Raw genomic sequence first — 18,994 nt, forward strand, 5'->3', positions numbered from 1 at the left:
CTGGGTATCCAGTTACGGAAGCAACACATTAACAAGAGAATTCTGAGTAAAACCAAAGTTACTTTCCCTAGTAACTAGTTACTCTGAAAGTAACGAGTAACTTGAAGTAACTGAGTTACTTTTGATAGAAGTAACTAGTAATGTAACTAAGTTACTAATTTAAAGTAACTTACCCAACACTGCTGATCACCCACAAAAACACAAAAAGGGGTAAAACACACAAAACCTAACTGAAACTAACACATCCATCCATTCGCTTCCGCTTATCCTTTTCAGGGTCGCAGGGGGCGCTGGAGCCTATCCCAGCTGTCATAGAGCGAGAGGCAGGGTACACCCTGGACAGGTCGCCAGTCTGTCGCAGGGCTAACACACAGGGACAGACAACCATTCACACTCACATTCATTTGCACATTCACACCTAGTGACAATTTGGATTATCCAATTAACCTATCCCCACAAGCTGCATGTCTTTGGACGGTGGGAGGAAGCCGGAGTACCCGGAGGGAACCCACGCAAACACAGGGAGAACATGCAAACTCCACACAGAAAGACCCCGGCCTGATGTTGGAATTGAACTCAGGACCTTCTTGCTGTGCGGCAACAGTGCTAACCACTGTGCCACCGTGCTGCCTGAAACTAACACAATGAACTCCAATTCCCCCCCATGGTCTGAAATTATGAAATGAGCCAATTTGCAGCTTTCCATCAAGGCTTGTTCTGCCCCTTTTCCACCTGTTGGCTCCTCAATTAGGGGACAGGAGCAGCTGCAACTAAAGTAACTCAGAAAACAAAGATTAAATCATACATGATAGTGTAAACTAAAATGTGCACACTTATTTTAGAATACTGTGTTATGTGGATATGTGAACTAATTCTAAACCAAATCCAGTTATTCATTATTCATTGTCCTGTAAATTAATTCCTATTTGAAGAAAGACAAATGTGAATGTGATGTTATGTATAAGCCTCTACACTAATATGGTCGCTATTACCACTGTGTGGCTGTAAGTGCAGCCATCACCATTATCTACTAGAAATACTGTCATACCTAAATTAGGATGTGGCCTCAGCTAGTGAATGCAACACCCTTGTGTTTTACGTGTAGCGTGATCATGTCTTTGTTTGCCATTTCCTTGCTCTATCAACCTATTATTGGTTTATTTTCACTTAAAATCTATTTAATGTTTATAGCCTTTAACACCACATGTTATTAGGTGCTCCAAAAAAAGAAAAGCAGATATCGTGTATATTGAAAATATAAAATTGAGCTAATTGTGAGAGATATTTGTGAAAGTTTTTTATTTTATTTTATTCTAGTCTTATGGGGGAAACAGATGAATAGTGCATTTATCCCGTGTCTCTTTGGTTACTGTAAACAAAGTAGGAGAAGGAGACGATCCAGTATAGTGGGACAGAGTCCATTGTCCTTTACAAATTCTTTAAGTTTTGATATTCTGGGTGCAACTCATAACCAAACAATCCAAACACAAACCTCTCCATAAGAAGGCATTTACAGATATAGATTTGGATGGATCATCATAGCTGAATCTACAAATGCCTAACCCCAAAATTCATTTTTATTTTGTCCAATTCAGTGGTTTCCATCTCTATTGTGGGAAGAAGTGACTCATCTTTTTGATGAGAATACTAAAATGACGTTCAGAGACCAAGATTCCACAAATTTGGTTTGCAGTCTAGGTACAGAGTCACGTGTTAAAATTATAAACGCTCTCCACATGTTTCCTTGGTTGGAAAAAGTTGCAGAACAACAGTATACAGTAAATGGACACTCATAGGTGTGCACCTGTAAAGCATCAATATAAAAGGGTAAAACAAGGTGTGGTCATGACTTTGAGGTGGTATGATGATGGTGAAGCCAGGGGAAGGCATTTGCATCAAGACCACAGAGAGCTGCAGTGTTACAGAGTAAACATTAGCTGATTTGAAGGCAGGTAGCAGAGAATATCACAGGATTTTATTCATCAAAGCCAGATTCAAGTTTAGGGAAAGGATACCAAGGAGCTTAATGGAGTTTCCAGTGGTGTTCATCCTATTCTTGGCTGCAGTAACCTTTACAGGTAAAACTGAATGATAAGTGAAGTTCAATGAGAGTTTTATTGACTATTACAATAACTACAGGGTCAGAGAATTAGACAATTTATAGATCCTAATATCAATTAAAATTCTTTAAATATACTACTTTGACATATATCAGTACTTTTGTAACTACTTCTGTCCCAGTGTGTGGATGACAACTACGTGGCGACTGAATATTTTACTTGCTTTCTCTTTCTAGATGTGACACGCAGTCAGACATTATATGCCTCTGAGAACCCCGTCGCAGTGGGAAACAATGTTACCCTTAGCAGCAATTACACAGTCACATCAGGCGGATGGCTATTCAACACCCGCCAAATTGTGATAACACTAAATGGGGGTGTAGTTATTTCGAAAACTTGGCATGACAGAGTATCTTTTAACAAAAGTACTTCATCACTGACCATACACTCAGTAAAATTGGAAGACTCTGGAAACTACGCACTGCAGGATATAATTGATGAAACTTTTTCTCAGTTAACACTTTCAGTTGAAGGTAAGGGCACTCTCATTTTTCTTGTTTAGTCACCAGCACAGATCTCACTTCCTACATTATACTTCTTGCAAGATTTCTGTATCATCATTATTATTATTATTATTATTATTATTATTATTATTATTATTATTATTATTATTATTATTATTATTATTATTATTATTATTTATTAACTTTGTTATGATTTATGAAAAGAGGCATTGTTAGAGTCTCTTGGTTCCATTATGTTAAGGAGAAAAAACAACTCACACTATCACATTGTAGATATATCTCTCTGGAAAAAAAGGAACAAAATTACACTATAAATTTAAATAACACTATCAAAAATATGTTGATCTTGATTTTCAACAATTGTTACAACAAATGTTAACAATTACATTGCCTACAATATATATTTGTGAAAAAGAAAGGAAACCCTCTTTCATTTCTAAGGTTTTACATCAAACATCAAAGTCAGGGTAAATACCAACTCAGAACATGACATCATACCAAGTCATTGTTTAACAAAAATTTTAAGAAGTAAATGCAAATAAAAGTATATCCTTGATGAACCAGAGAATTGGACTGACCAATCAACAGACAAATACTGTCACCCAAGGAGCCCATTTTTTTTTTATAAGACTGTTTTATTTTTATTTGTTTTTATCTTGAACCTGACTTTAATTCAACATATGGGTCACATTTTCATATATATTTGGTGGAGGACACATTGCTTAAATAAAACATGACAAATGCCTTGTTATTTTATTCTCCGCAGAGTCTGTTTCAAATGTGACCGTTCAGACAAGCACAACCAACCTGGTGGAGTTCAATGACACAGCAGTACTTATGTGCAGAGTGTCCAAAGGTACATCCCTGTCTTATCAGTGGTTCAATGGGAGCTCAATGATCACGACCAAAGAAAAAGTTCAACTCAGCAGTGGAAACACCATTCTCACTATCATGAACGTGACCCGCTATGATCAAGGACTATACAAGTGTAATGTGTCTAATAATGTCAGCAATGACATCAGCAACCCTGTGAATCTGACTATCAGCTGTGAGTTCTAACCAAAAGACACCAATACATGCATACAATCTATAAACCAATCTGCTGTCCCAACAATAACCTCTAAAACAATTTATGCCCTGTTCTGTCACCAGACGGCCCAAGTAACACAGAGATGACAGTCATGCCCCTTATGAATATATACAAAGGCGGATCTAATATCACACTGTCATGCTCAGCGGTCTCCAGTCCTCCAGCAATGTTCCAGTGGATGGTTAATGGAGTGTACCTAAACAAAATTGAACCAAAGCTTGAACTAGAGAAAGTTAACGAGAGCATGTCAGGAAATTACACATGCCTAATTCACAATAATGTCACGTTCAGATTCAGCAGCCAAACAGCAACAATCCAAATTGTGGGTAAGTAAGTTTGGTTTGGTATATGTTTAAAAATTTATTTTGTTTTATTTTTTACTTTGCTGCTTAGATCTGCTGAGCTGGTAGACCATTAAGACCAAAAAGAAAGAGTTGTGATTTGTGCCTTTTCCTTTGTACAGTGCAGAGGAATTATCTAGTTGAACATGCCATATTTTTTCAGGTCAAATATTTGAGTGAATTTAAATTACTTACTAAACTCCAACAGATCCTGTGACAGCAGTCGTGGTGAATCTTGCCAAACCAGCAATATTTGGTGAGACATTCTCTTTGAGCTGTGAAGTGACGGGACCTGTTGACATCATTCATTGGTGGAGAAATGATCAACTTATTTCTGCTGACAATAAAACAACGTTTGACACGGGCAACAGGACACTGACTATTAGTTCAACCCAGCATTCAGATGGTGGAGATTATCAGTGTGAGGCTTTTAATTCTGTAAGCAACCAAGCCAGCCACCGCTTGACAGTCACAGTTTACTGTAAGTATTTGTATCATTATTAACATAACGATTATCACTGTGATGTCAGTTCTGTATTATCTGAATGTCTGTAGTCACATAAGCATTTTTCAGTGAAAGTAATTTGTGGTGTTCTTTATGTGTTTAGATGGACCAGAGATAGCAAATGTCATGGGACCAAATTTGGCAGAGGCAGGAGACTACGTCACATTCACCTGCAATGCAACATCTAATCCTCCCAGCAGGTATGAGTGGTACTTTGAAAATGTTCTGGTCTCCAACAAGTCGGAGTATGTCACACCATCTCTGACAACCAACATGAGTGGAAAGTACCTCTGTGTGGCCTTCAACAGCATCAGTGGCAAAAACAGCACTGCCGACATAATGCTTACTGTTATCGGTAAGACTTACGTGACCATTTTTTTTGGTGTACACAAAATAACTTTTCATTCATAAAAAGGAGACAGGTGCCTCGGGGGAGAACTAAAGAGCTATTTTGTGATTTGCTTTGTTTGCAGAGCCGCTGCAAAACATAATAGTAGAAGCACCAATGATGCCTGCCAAAGAAGGTTACTCCTATAATTTAACATGCAACACAAATGTACCTGCTGATTACATTTACTGGATGAAGAATGGGGAGCCACTGAATCAAAACAACAACATAGTTTTCTACAATGATAACAAAACACTTCACATCAGAATGGTGGAGCGCTATGATAATGCCAGATATGAGTGTATGGCTATTAATGCAGTTTCAGAGAACACGAGCACTCCTTACATGCTCTTTGTCAACTGTGAGTATAATATTTAGAGATTTTATGCAGTTGAGTGTCATGTTTAAATGAACAATTTTTAAGTTTTACATTTATAGTTGTTTAGATATTCATCTATCTCCTTTTCTGTTACAGATGGACCAGAAACACCTTTTGTTTATGGGCCAGCTTTTGCTGAAACAGGACATCAAGCTGTCTTCAGGTGTTCTGCTGAGTCAGTGCCTCCCAGTACGTTCTGCTGGTGGTTCAATGGATCCATCGTGGCCAATACATCAAACTATACAACCGATGTGTTGTCATTAAGCATGAGCGGAGAGTACAAATGCATGGCGATTAATAATGTGACAGGAAAGAACAGCACAAACTCCACGACACTCACCGTGATTGGTATGAAAACTTTAGGATTCAGAGGAATTAGATGAAACATTTTTAACATATGACTCTGGCTGCTATTGTGTTCCAAGAATAAAGAACACTAAAGACATCTTACCCTCTCAACTCTCATGTTCTGTGTCTACAGAGGCCATAGAGTCAATGATGATCAAAAGCACGACAATTCCAATCAACACTAAGAACTTTACTCTCACCTGTGATGTTATTGGGCCTTATGACATGATCTACTGGATGAAAGATAACGTGATGCTCAACATGGACCCCTCTAATGACTCACATATCTTCTATAACATTGAAAACAACATGCTGAACTTCATCCCAGTGACAACGTACAATGAAGGGATATATCAGTGTGTTGCTACCAATAAGGCTGGCCAGCGAAAAAGCCCCCAGTACAGACTACTGGTGAATTGTGAGCATGACAGCAATGAAAAGTGTTTTTTGTATTTTTTTTGAAAACTAGTTTTATTTAATTTTGTACTCATTTTCAAATGCTAGACACAAATTGTTTTAATATCTACATCCCTGAGAAAATGTTTGCTGTAAGGAAGATCCAAATGAAGAGTCATGATATGTTTTTTAGCAGTATTTGGACATTTTTGGGATTTAAATGCTTAACAAAACAGCCTACATGTTTTTGAGTTGATGCAAAAAGTGTATTTAATTTATTTTCCTTCTTAGAAAGAGGAATGACAGCTAAATAGAGAAATTAAGTGTTATGTGGTTTGCTTTGTTTGCAGATCCAATCCAAAATGTAAAACTAAATGCACCAGTGACCTTTGTCAAAGAAGGTTACGCCTATAATTTAACATGCAATGTAACTGGACCTGCTAACTACATTTACTGGATGAAGAATGGGCAGAGACTGCATGAAGACAACACAACTTTTTTCCACAAGGATAACGAGACAGTTGAGATTAATCCAGTAAAGCGATATGACACTGGAAACTACTACTGTTTGGCTATTAATGCTGCTGGAAACATGTCCAGCGCTCTTTACATGCTCGTTGTCATCTGTGAGTTTGATATTTTAAAGATTTACGCAACTGAGTGATATGATTTTAACATTTCAAGATTCAAAATATTTGTTGCAAGTCAATTATCTGGAGTTCAGATAATTTCAGTTATGTGAAATACCGAAAGTTCAGGCACAGAGAAATTATTTACAAATACATAAAACATATCAATATCGTATGAAACTTTACAGAAGGCAGTAAATAAAAGACAATGCACAGATGTTAAATTATACTTGCATATCTATGTGCATGTGTGTTGTGTGTTTGTCTCATTTCTTCATGCTTGGGGGGTTTTGAAAAAAAAGAAAGTGTTCCATAGCGTGCCAGTGTGTGATTTATCAATGTTATGTCTATAACCAGAGGGCATCAGGGAGAATAGGCTGTTGTGTGGTTGCCGTGGGCCATTTAAAACTCACCGAGATGTGCTAAAGGATGGTGTTGCCTTTGCTAGTGCGGTTAACATACCAGTTTTGGAGTATTTGAGGGCTCATACTAAAGGTTAAATGTGGGCACTGCTGGACCTTTTTAACAACAGCTTTGATGTATGTTACCTTTGTCATGTCTTTCTGACTAAATGACTGTTGTGTTTGTTTTGTTTGCAGATCAAATAGAAAATGTGGAAGTAAAAGCACCAATGATGCCGGCTATAGAAGGTTATTCATATAACTTAACATGCAATGTAACTGGACCTGCTGAATACATTTACTGGATGAAGAATGGGGAGATACTGCATGATGAAAACAGAACTGTTTTCTACATGGAAAATAAGACGCTCCACCTCAGTATGGTGGAGCGCTATGATAATGGAATCTACTGCTGTATGGCTATTAATGCTTTTGGAAACAAGACCAGCCCTGCTTATAACCTCATTGTCAATTGTGAGTATATTAGAATGTATAGAATGTATGCTACTAAATGGTTCAATGTCAATGGTGCATCACCTTAAATTAGGTAAATCCGTTATATTTCGGTTCTTCAGTTGGGGTGGCTGTAGCTCAGGTGGCAGAGCCACTAATCAGCCACTAATCAGAAGGTCGGTGGTTCGATCCCAGGCTGCCTCCTGGCTGCATGCCAAATATCCTTGGGCATGATACTAACCCCATGTTTGCCTACTGGTTGTGGTCAGAGGGCCCGGTGGCGCCAGTGTCCGGCAGCCTCGCCTCTGTCAGTGCGCCCCAGGGCAGCTGTGGCTACAATGTAGCTTGCCATTGCCAATGGGTGAATGACTGAATGTAGTGTAAAGCGCTTTGGGGTCCTTAGGGACTGAGTAAAGCGCTATACAAATGCAGGCCATTTACCATTCTAAAACATGGATTCTACTGTATAATGTTCATAATGTGCAGACTTGCTTCTCATATGCCGAACCAAGATTGCCCGATTGATCACTTTTACAAAAAGTGCACCTCAATTTGTATTAGCTTCACATTAATTATAGATTAGTAATTTACTTGATGCAGCAATTTTACAAAGTCAGCTTTCATTGAGAAAGCACTGATGTTACATGCTCTGGTGTGGATAGCAATCACACTACATGCTGAACCGTACCCACACAGCTGTGAAAAACATAACGACTTGACACACAAGTAACCAATTTCATGATAAAACTATCAAAGAGTATTTCAGTGTTGCAACTACAATGTCTCTTAAGACACAGGAGTCACCACAATAAATATACAATGAACTGCACAGCTGACCAGAACCTATCCAAATTTGGATAATACTTTACCCAGCTCAAAAGACAAATTTGCATGCAATATAGTCAGGTAGGCTACTCTTTTGCATTAAAGGTAGGACTATGAAATTGCTTCATAATGTTAAATTGCTCGGTGGTAGCTCATACTAAGTCAAAGCGTTATCTTTACCTTATAATAATTATAATACTCCAGTGTTGCTTTGTGCTCAAAAGTTTAGACAATAAATTTCCTCAGGAGCGGCACAGATATCCAAAGCGTTTAGAACATTCATCAGGGACAGGTGTGTCAGTCTCTTTTGCATCATGCTGATCCATCACCACATTTTTAACCGCAAGTTGAAGAATGATATTTGCATGAGTCCAACATGGGCACAATTTAAAGAACTTTGTAGTTAACAAAAAAGTTAACACTCTAGAGTCTCACTGTTAAAGTCATCTATCCTCTTTTGCTGTTACAGATGGTCCAGAAAAGCCCATTATTTATGGGCCAGCTTTTGCTGAAACAGGACGTCAAGCCGTCTTCAGCTGTTCTGCCGAGTCAGTGCCACTCAGCCAATTCTGCTGGTGGTTCAATGGATCAATTGTGTCCAACATGTCAGTGTATGCAACTAGCCTCTTGTCTTTCAACATGAGTGGAGAATACACATGTATGGCCATTAATAATGTGACAGGAAAGAACAGCACAAACTCCACTACGCTCACAGTTGTTGGTATGAACACTTTAAGATTTTTAGGAAATTTGTTGCAAATGTGGCTCTGAAACTGATCAAATACAAATTCTTATTGTGTTCTTAAAGTCTAAATATTTCATGGGGATGTACTCCAGTCAAGATGTCATGCTCTTTTGTGTTTAACACCTTGTAATTTGTGTCTACAGAGGCCATAGAGTCAGTGATGATCAAAAACACGACAATTCCAATCGACACTAAAAACTTTACTCTCACCTGTGAAGTTATTGGGCCCTATGACACGATCTATTGGATGAAAGACAACATGAAGCTTAACACGCATACCTCTAATAACTCATATGCATCCTATAATATTGAAAACAACATGCTGCATTTCACCCCAGTGACACTGGACAGTGAAGGGACATATCAGTGTGTTGCTACCAATAAGGCTGGTGATCATGTGAGCCCCCAGTACAGACTGTTGGTGATCTGTGAGTGTTTGTTGAGATCTAGTTCTGAGAAATCTGCCCAATATTCTTTTGAATTGTGTGCCAAGAAAACACTATTCATAATTTTGCAGTACATTATTCAAACTAAATCTTTCTTTTTCCAGATGGCCCAGTCAGACTGACCATTTCCCGTGCAAGTATGTTCATGCACGTGTCCCTGATATGCCAGGCTGACTCTCGACCAGCGTGTGACTTCTCCTGGTTCTTCAACAATCTGTCAACACCTCTACAGAACACATCTATTATTGTCTTCCCTGCAACCAGCCAGAATTTTGGGAATTACATATGCAAGGCATGGAACCCCGTGACTGATATCACAATGTACCAAAATCTTACCGTCACAGGTGAATAAACCACACTTCTTATCTCTACTCATTTTTCTTTTACAAGTTCTTTAGTGTTGTTGAGCAAGGGGTATTTTACTATAACCTATGACCTCATAAGAAAATTACGGAAGCGTAGAGCTGCCACCCAGGCAAAAGAAAAATAGAAGTATATCACGTTATAACATGAAAAGCTTATTGTTCTAACAAGATACTGTTCATGTTTGTACAATATAATATCACATTATTACAATATACATAATTATCACATTCGTACAATATAATATTTATATTGAACAAACGTGATAATTTTATTGTACGAACGTGATAATTATGTATATTGTAATAATGTGATATTATATTGTACAAACATGAACAGTATCTTGTTAGAACAATAAGCTTTTCATGTTATAACGTGATATACTTCTATTTTTCTTTTGCCTGGGTGGCAGCTCTACGCTTCCGTAGAAAATAGAGGTGAAATGTACAAAAGATTTTGAGACGTTAATGCCAAAAGACGTCTTTGTAGTGTGGGGCATTTAAAGAAACTATGATGATCACACCCATCTTTTAAAATTGGCCACAGGCAGAGCTATAAATTTGCAAATATGCTGTAAGTGTTTTTCTTTCTTTTTCAGTCCTAACCTCAAACGTGTCTCTTTGCTTGTCATATTTTCCCCCAGCTCACGCCCCTGCCATCCACTTCCCATACCAAGGCAGCCTGATGATGATGGTTCTGTTTGCCTTTTCTGCGCCTGTGTTGTTCAACTGAGTTCTCCACACTCTTAAGTCTTCTGAGAATGAAAGGCTTCTTTTTCGCTTCCTGTTTTTTTGACAACAATCTTCCTGCACAATGATTAAGAAAATATAGTGCAGTCCATAATCCTAATGTTAGACATACACATTATTTAATTAGTGCAATGCCTACTTTTTATGTTCAATATTATATCTATTAACAGTAAAATGTAGTTTCGCTAGTTTTAATACTGTCATTGTAATCACTCCTCTGGAGCTAGTTCAGTGAGTACACTTGAATAGTTTCATAAAAGGAAAGCAGGGAAAGTGTACTCCTTACAAATTATAATCACTGTGAGCATTTAACCATGTTAATAATATATGTACGTAGATGTTTTATTATACCTTGATTCACCTTATTTGATTGATTGATTACTTTTTTTTTAAAAAATGAATAAAAAAAGACAACATAATATATTTTTTGGAGATTTTATTAAGTGGGATATTTAAAATAATAATGGTCCCATTCAGAAAGTTATAGTGAGTTCAAATTCCAGTGATAAAGTTTCTTTTACACTGCATTTGTAAAAAATATCATGTGTATGCATAGAAAATATGATTGGCAATGAGTCTTACAAAAGCATGCATGTGTAAGAACAGAGGGCTTCTTTATATTGCTCATATGGGCACGGAGGGGTTGAAGGATTTATTAATCCTTTGGCATATCTTCTTGTTCTTGAACTTTTCCTTCTTGCAGTGTTTTTTCCCTTGTGGTTTGAATGAATCCAGAAAGATAAAGCAATTGGACACAAAAAAGAAAATTAATGAAAAAATGAAATGAAATGAAATGTGTAACTTCTATCTGTAATCACTCTTCAAAGCCATGATAATAAAGAGAATACAATAATTGATTTTATCACTGACTTTTCTTATCATTTTATTCCTTCCCTATTCCAAAAATCTTAGAAGTTATAGGCAACTTACACTTTCCAATGTATACAGCAGTATTCAAGCAGTGGCAGGCTTTGTTCATCACACCCATTTCCTTCCCTGAGTGACATATAATAAAAGAAGAAGAATGGGTTAGAAATACTGTATTCTTCTAAGAGAGAGGATGTACTTACATAAAAGTCATACATGTAAAAATGTATACATTCTTTGGTAAAATTCTCATATCACCTTTACAGGTGCAAGGTCTTTTGTCCTGTCTTTGGATTACTGGACGTGCAGTTGTAAGTAGTTCTCCAACAGCAGATCCTGTTGCACAGTTTATTGAAGAAACAACTTTAAAAGATTTATAATAACAATTTTAATAAAGTAAGTATTTAGATACAAACCTGTAACTATCATTAAGGAGCTGGTCTCGTCGAAATGTGTTTAGAAAATAATCTCACATACCGTCAGTGAATGCGCTGACAACCAGGCTCTGTTTCTTTGTCTCATGAACACCTTTAACAAATGAAAAGGAAAATAATAGAAAAGGAGACTTCAGAATAGGGTGCACAGGATACAAAAAGATTTTTTACGAAGTATCATACTATACCTTGGATGCAATCAGTTAATAGTACCAGCCCAAGAGCCAGCAGCAAAAGCACCCTGGGTCCCATGTTGGAGAAAAGGCAATTCAGTGAACTCGGGGAAAGAAATCCTGCTTGTGCACTGACTTCAGTCCCAGAGAAGAAATGATGGGGTTGGTGTTCCGGCTCTTTATAAAGGATGATGGTGATGAAATCATAGCTGAAGCACATTAATCAACTGGCTGAAAAAACAATTTTACAATATGTGGCAGTGACTGACAGAATGATGTACACTTGCCAACAGATAGTGGTTTTGAGTAATGGCTTTTTGCTTTTAGAGAGATTCACAGGGTTACTGAGATGAGAGCAAGAGCATTTGAATGTCAGATGTGCCCATTTGATAGCCTCTAGTTAAACTTTCCTGATGGGAACCTAATACATCAATACTCTTTTATATGCATTTTATCTTTTTGCTGCCTTTCACTGATTTGATAAAAATTGGGATCATATTCTGTCTTCAGGATATATCTTTTACTCTCGTTAAAAAACTGGCTGGCGGTTATCACTTCTGTCAGCATGACTGCAACTGATACATCACTGTCAATATTAAATCATGTTTACTAATGTCAAGAAGAGCTGTAAGTGCTCTGCTTTTGTTTCATGTGTGATGACAGTTGGAGAAAGGATCAGATTCGTGGTAAAACTCACAAATGAGTGGTAAGGACAAAGTTAGACTTGTTTGCCTTCCTCAAGTTTCTGAAACATGCCTCTGCTCACAAAATATGCGTGAGACAGGAACAAAACCAGTCAAGCAAAAGTAATAAATCTCTTTTACACATCTAACAATCTATATGTACTCTTGATGAACCCAAGGCCTAAAAATGTAGCTCTGCATCAGTGGTACTCAACACACAGATCCAATCTTGTTTTGATATTTAATGCATATCTTTCATCACTTACACAGTTGGCCATCCAATTGTTCATGTAATGTAGCACAGTCGTCACACAAGAGGCCCAGAAGCAGGTTAGTGTGAAGTAAAGCCTTTAAATATTTGAAGGAGCCATTACAAAAGACTTATCTCAATTCACAGACATCTAGATATATCACCACAGCTTCTCGACCTACTCAAACACATCTATCCTTGCAACAAAACAGTCTCTCATATGAATACTTTGTTGCTGTTATGGATAAAGGAAAAGATACAAGGGCATTAATGAGATAACATGATATGCTGAAAAGCAAGTAAACTGTAACGGTCAATTGTTTGCAAGTGCAGACAAGCAAAAAAAAAAAAAAAAACACAAAAAAACCCCCACAAAACACTTTGGTCCTTCAAATGAACAGGTACAAAAAAGAAACCAAACACATCAGACATCGCAATAAAGCTATTGCCAAATAAAGGTAACCTGAAGAACAGTGAAATTGAGATGATTTACAAGGATCTTCTAAGAAGGGCAGTTGTTGTATCTTGTATACAGGCATATTTTGGCTTAAACCTGATATATCCTGCATCCTTTTCCAACAAGCTCCTGTTCCTAAAGTTCAAGAAAGTGCAACCTGTTTTTGTGTGTGAAGGATTCATGAGCTATAGCCAAAGGGATAAGATCTACAGCACAGCAAGCCTTTAACAAGGTGCAGCATTCAGCGGTTTGACCTACAGAATGTCTTCCTTAGAATATAAAGCTGCTGCCTACTTTTGAAATTTATTCATGACCACTGAACATCTGGACTGATGTGTGCTCTAACAGCCATCTCTTCACGTATCGTTGAAGGGTGCTTTATGGTCAGCGCATTAGTCGTGTCATTTGCGAACAGTGATATCACCACAGCAGTCACCATTAATACTGGTGCTTAGAGCTCAGTTACCCGCTACAGCATTTTCTAAAACAAACTGTCATCACTGAGATAAAACCTCCACATCAGCCCTCTTTAAGAGTAGAAGAAGCTCAAACCAGAAGCTGAGTTTTTAAGAAGTCTTTTTGTCAAGCTGTTGCAGCATCTCCCTCTGTATAATTTGGGAATTACCGCCCATGGTGCCAATGCCACCCACACACAGGTAAAAAAAAAATTGAGAGGTGTGCGACCGGCTAAAATGACACAAAAACTTGCACCAGTGGATATGACATCACTTTTAGTGAGCGGTGCCAATCATGAGGGCAATAATGGACAGTATAATTAGCTCATTATTATTCTCTTAAACTAGAGGATCCCTGGATGACAAACAAAATTGTCCAATTGTATTGATTCTTTGTGTCAGAGAAGCTAATGGAACAGGTGCAATATTGGGAATGGAAGTAGGGATTTGTCAATTCATATAAACAAAAACCGTATGGTCACATTGTCTTTAACAGTGGTCACCAACCAAGGCCTTGAAGAGGTCTTCCACAAATAGTTTATGCAGCTCTTAGCCCTCAATAACTGATTCTATCCATCATTACACATCTTAATAATATAAGTGCAATGGTTTCTTGAAACAGGGACAAGGACCACTGTGGTAGTGTACTTTTGTGACCTAGATGCTCAGTTGTCAGTAGGTTCACCTAGCAGGGCCTTGAGATGGGCATGCAAAGGTTCACATACAGCTTGATATCCTTTCGGGGTCAGGTGAAGGTAGTCGTACATGTCCTGGTGGGAGATGCTACCATTGGAGTGAACAAAGCCGGGGTCTACATTGAAGAAGGAGGCACGGGGAAGAGATGTTAAGGTGTCCTTTACTAGCTCGTTCACCTTGGCATTTCTCTCCCGTAGAGGGTTTGGCATTTTTCCTCTGGGCAGTAAACTCTGGAAAACAAACATTAGCATACTTATTTTTAAATGTTTCATATACCTTATTTCATAACTTACTCATCTGTGTGTTAGCTGAATTTCCAATTAAGTTTCTGTCCCTAGTACATATACAGTAAATTAATACAGTTAAACTTCAGACCTGTCTGAAACAAGTACAGCTTTTTGGCCCTCCAACATTCACCTGACCAGGCAGAGACTCTTCTGGTTTACTTTAAACTACATATCATATAGCACAAAACCTTCTGATCCAAACAATCTAAGATATCCATTTACATACAATACAATATAGCATCAGTTGATTTTTAAGCAGATTTTCTAAGCCATTGCCGTTTCAGTTTAGTTTTTATTGTCTGAAAATCTCAGTCTTTTTTTAATTACCAGAGTTAACCAGGTTTGCAGCACTTTTTCTAATTCTTCTTTCTGTATTTAGTGGTGACTTGAAAATAATTCTACTGCGGATCCAATTTTCTTAAACCATTAACTTACATACAGGTGACATACATCGAAGATGGCACATGAAACAAACGCAAACTATTAAGTCTTTTAAAAAAACAAAACATAGATGTTAGTGATCTGATGTTAGTTTTGTTCAGACTGGCCAACCCCGTTAAAGAGGAGATCATTATAGCAAGATAATGAATTCAAGAATTTTGGAATAGTTATTAGAATACATATAACCTGTCATAAATACACGTAACTCATCCCAGTCTCAATAAACATATTCACCACAGGCTCAGACAACTTGCATTGATAGATTCTACAAAATTGGCAAAGACTCAAGCTGAAGAGAGTTCCTCTGTATTTTCATTTGATATTAGTTTCTAAGGTTCACAAAAAAAGGTTTTTTCAGTTAGCATTAAATTTTCAAAAGTTTTGTTTTATTCTGAGTACCTAAAATATTTCAGTTTCAGTCTCTAACTTTAGTTGCAACAGCATCAGCAGCGATTGAAGCTTCTACACAGCTCCCATCAAGCTGCTATTCTCTGCAGACTCGTTGAAGAGCATGTCTGTAGAGTGCGTGCTGCACTGTTTTTCCAAATGGGCCTCAGAACAAAATACTTCCAAGCCCTTATTCTTATGAGCAATGTCTGCAGTGTATATTTAAAATCTTTGAATATACTACGTGAAATGGCTCACAGATAATCAAAGTTCCAGCCTATGAAGAAGCATCCATAACTTTACACTTCACCTCATTTCAGATAGCTAAGATGCTGCTAAAAGGGGTGACATTGCACTGTACTTTGATGGTTGAAGTAACTTCATTAGTCATTTTCAAAAAACATGCGGGTGAGCAGATTAACACCCGATACAAGGAATGATTTGGAAAAACACGTACAAGTACAAGCGTGTGGGCATTGGGAAGCTTGTTCTTGATAACTTGGATAATAGCCAAGATGCCTCCACAGATCTGTTCAGGAGTGTAACCGTGATTGTTAGTTCCTACCCACAGCACTACGACCTGCAACAACAAAAGACAAAGCAATGCATGACTGAACACATGTCGCTGATATTTTGACCCAATGTACCTGGAAGTGGGATTTTAACACAGAGTTGAGCACAATTAGTCTTTTGTGTGAATAAACAAGCATGATCATGTTCTCTATTTCTGGCACTGTTTTGAACCTTTGGGCTGATGTTATCCAGTTCACCGTTGCTCAGTCGCCACAGCACATGTTGTGTTGCATCACCACCCACCCCAAAATTAAGGCAATGGAGAGGTGAGAACAACTGACGCCATATCTGCAGACAAACCACAATAATATTGCATTCACATGTTCCACAACAAGTTTTCACACTTTGAAAACATTTATGAGAAAACATAAATCAGTTACATAATAGACAGAGGCACACATATCAATGCAATCTTTGTTTTACCCCAAACTCGTGCATGAGCTGAACAAGAGAGTCTCCAACAAACAGGACATCAGGTTCCTTGTCTTTGCTGTCGGACACAAACCGATTGTGCTACAAAAAGAAAATGTAAAAGATGTATATATATTTTTACTACAGTACCAACCATTGCACAACATCCGCACATATTGCAAGACAAACTTTTTAAAACCTTGTGTTTTTTTTAAGAATCAGCATGGTATGTTTCTTTTGATTTTCTGGTGACTACTGACATTTGTGTTCATTTAGAGACATGCTTTAAAATAACTACCCAAATGAATACCCGATGGCAATGCCAAAAGGCTAACGAGTGGCGAGTCTACTTTCTAGAAGCACTTTGGTATCATCACAGTGCAGTCTTGAATGTAACACCAGCAATTTGATTTTTACATGACAAGTCCAGGTACAAAAATGTATTTAGAATGCGCTGTTATGTGGATAGAGAAAACTGAGCATATTTTTCTAATCAATTAATGAAATATCTATGCATATCCCCATGTGTCTGAAAAAATACTAATTTGCCAAGACTTTTCTCCTTTTTTTCACAATCAATTGCAAAACTGCACACCCCTCACAATCCATTGCATTTTCATTTATTAGACAGGTTTAAATAATTTATGAAGGCCATTATTACAACAATATGTACTACAATATGTTAGTAGCTGGCTCTTTTCAACTATGAAGCTTCCCTTTATCTTCACTGATTGCAAAACTAAACATCAGCAACGATGCAAACGGAATAATATAACACCGTACTTTATAAAACCTATAAATAATAAAAAGTCACACACCATAGACATCCATCGTCCATCTCCCTGCGTGTCTTCACAGGGAGTGGGTGTGGCGGCTGGGTTTGGTTCTCCTGCACTCATTCTGCTTTACCTGTGTTGGGAAAACAGTCGTATTGAGTTCTTCACACTTTCAGCAATGTATACAAACCAATTCATAAATAGCCCATAGCTCTGTTCGCTTGAGAGATCTGTGGAAGCTAACAAAGTTAGCTACAATAGCTAGCTCAACATGCTGGAACACATAAGAGATGTAGTTGAACAAAGATAAGAGAAATTGTGAAATTAAATAGGCCTGTGCTCTGCAGAATGGAAAAGGGTAGAGATTAGCATAACGAATGCATTAAGAGGTATAACTTATCATAGCATACCACTAAATCAAAAACACTGTTGTCCCCCGAATCACTTTCCGGAAGTGAGGTTCAGCACAGCAGAGCGTACCATTATCATGAGTAGTCAGCAACCTGTATGGTTTTAGATATTTTAATTTTCCGACGTTTGAACATATAAAATTGTGGTGTGCAAAATGTGATATGAGAATGTAAAAAATAAAGGATCACATAAGTAGAGAAATGGAGCAGAGTTGATACTGTGTAACCCATCGTTTTGTGAGGGTAGTTTCGTCCAACTCGTGGGCTTTCTTGGGCGTTATCACTGCGTGTAAAAAACGCAACGGCTGCGTGTTGCCGTGCAACGACACATTCGGTGTGCGGTAAAATTAGGCAGTTGTTAACGACTTTGGTAAGTAGAAACTATGTTAATGAATTATTTTTCCTTGTCATTTATTTTTTTCTCATGTATTTACGGTTTAAACTGATTTACAGTTTGCTAAAGTTGGAAATACTTTTCGCTTCTAAGCAGCTACAGCTTTGACTTCATGCACCGCGTGTCACCTTAACTTAAATTACACCTGGGGATAGTAGGTGCTTGCTAATCTCCAAGTTAGTTTAGCTGACATAATTCAGACATAAGTTGGATGTGTATATATATATATATATATATATATATATATATATATATATATATATATATATATATATATAATTTTTTTTTTTTTTTTTTTTTAAACAGTTCAATTTATCTTCAGTTAGTTTGCTCGTTTTAAGTCAGTTTTCATTAAGTTTCAGTATTAGTTCGAGCTGAGTTGTGTTAAAAATACCTGGGGGTCAACCATCCAAAGCAACGAACAGTCCACACAGGAAGTGATGAAGAGGTTGTGGACGAGGTGGAGTGGGTGGGCACTAGTGTCAGGTGTGATTGGCGACATAAGCATAGAAGAATGGAAAAGGAAAGTTAAGATGATGTTAGTAAGACTTGCGATGATGTATGGTTTGGAGACGGTGGCACTGACAAAAAGACGGGAGGTGGTGCTGAAGATTCTAAAATTTTAGTTGCGAGTGACTAGGAGGGACATTGAAGCAAA

The 18,994-nt window shown here is 37.6% G+C and overlaps 3 protein-coding genes across 4 annotated transcripts; 1 reads left to right on the plus strand and 2 right to left on the minus strand.

Annotated features, from left to right (window-relative positions):
- Window positions 1–1,838: 1,838 nt before the first annotated feature.
- Window positions 1,839–13,426, plus strand: ceacam1 (CEA cell adhesion molecule 1). The gene is made up of 15 exons (XM_085177151.1): window positions 1,839–2,078; window positions 2,297–2,593; window positions 3,351–3,632; window positions 3,737–4,000; window positions 4,224–4,496; window positions 4,624–4,875; window positions 4,994–5,269; window positions 5,384–5,635; window positions 5,769–6,053; window positions 6,382–6,657; window positions 7,260–7,535; window positions 8,809–9,060; window positions 9,228–9,512; window positions 9,635–9,874; window positions 10,537–13,426. The coding sequence occupies exons 1-15, from the start codon at window positions 2,027–2,029 to the stop codon at window positions 10,623–10,625; spliced, it is 3,651 nt and encodes a 1,216-aa protein (XP_085033277.1). The 5' UTR covers window positions 1,839–2,026; the 3' UTR covers window positions 10,626–13,426.
- Window positions 11,062–12,336, minus strand: LOC146508535 (uncharacterized). The gene is made up of 5 exons (XM_085177160.1): window positions 12,132–12,336; window positions 11,987–12,037; window positions 11,768–11,845; window positions 11,573–11,638; window positions 11,062–11,355 (listed from the first exon to the last, which is right to left on the minus strand). Exons 1-5 carry the CDS (start codon window positions 12,334–12,336, stop codon window positions 11,267–11,269), a joined length of 489 nt encoding a protein of 162 aa, XP_085033286.1. The 3' UTR covers window positions 11,062–11,266.
- Window positions 13,027–18,752, minus strand: pafah1b3 (platelet-activating factor acetylhydrolase, isoform Ib, gamma subunit). Of its 2 annotated transcripts, none has more exons than XM_085177159.1 (6): window positions 18,731–18,752; window positions 17,575–17,665; window positions 16,769–16,858; window positions 16,517–16,633; window positions 16,230–16,352; window positions 13,027–14,887 (listed from the first exon to the last, which is right to left on the minus strand). In XM_085177159.1, exons 2-6 carry the CDS (start codon window positions 17,653–17,655, stop codon window positions 14,627–14,629), a joined length of 672 nt encoding a protein of 223 aa, XP_085033285.1. In that variant the 5' UTR covers window positions 17,656–17,665; window positions 18,731–18,752; the 3' UTR covers window positions 13,027–14,626. The 2 variants fall into 2 exon arrangements, with proteins under 2 accessions (XP_085033285.1, XP_085033284.1); XM_085177158.1 differs by lacking the exon at window positions 18,731–18,752 and adding an exon at window positions 17,943–18,068.
- Between the last annotated feature and the right edge of the window lie 242 nt (window positions 18,753–18,994).

The sequence above is a fragment of the Neolamprologus multifasciatus genome, chromosome 11 (assembly GCF_963576455.1).
Source record: "Neolamprologus multifasciatus chromosome 11, fNeoMul1.2, whole genome shotgun sequence".
In the NCBI taxonomy this organism is placed as follows: domain Eukaryota; kingdom Metazoa; phylum Chordata; class Actinopteri; order Cichliformes; family Cichlidae; genus Neolamprologus; species Neolamprologus multifasciatus.

Bases quoted from the DNA above. Each gene is read 5' to 3' on its own strand.
- ceacam1 (XM_085177151.1), top strand. From the start codon at position 2,027: ATGGAGTTTCCAGTGGTGTTCATCCTATTCTTGGCTGCAGTAACCTTT. The intron at 7,536-8,808 runs GTGAGTATATTA...TTGCTGTTACAG, and splicing joins TTATAACCTCATTGTCAATT to ATGGTCCAGAAAAGCCCATT. The intron at 9,875-10,536 runs GTGAATAAACCA...ATTTTCCCCCAG, and splicing joins CCAAAATCTTACCGTCACAG to CTCACGCCCCTGCCATCCAC.
- LOC146508535 (XM_085177160.1), bottom strand. From the start codon at position 12,336: ATGTGCTTCAGCTATGATTTCATCACCATCATCCTTTATAAAGAGCCG. The intron at 12,038-12,131 runs GTATAGTATGAT...CATTTGTTAAAG, and splicing joins ATTAACTGATTGCATCCAAG to GTGTTCATGAGACAAAGAAA. The intron at 11,639-11,767 runs GTGATATGAGAA...TATGTCACTCAG, and splicing joins AAGACCTTGCACCTGTAAAG to GGAAGGAAATGGGTGTGATG.
- pafah1b3 (XM_085177159.1), bottom strand. From the start codon at position 17,655: ATGAGTGCAGGAGAACCAAACCCAGCCGCCACACCCACTCCCTGTGAA. The intron at 16,859-17,574 runs GTGTGTGACTTT...TTCTTTTTGTAG, and splicing joins ATGGACGATGGATGTCTATG to CACAATCGGTTTGTGTCCGA. The intron at 14,888-16,229 runs GTACGTGTTTTT...TTTGTTTTCCAG, and splicing joins ATGCCCACACGCTTGTACTT to AGTTTACTGCCCAGAGGAAA.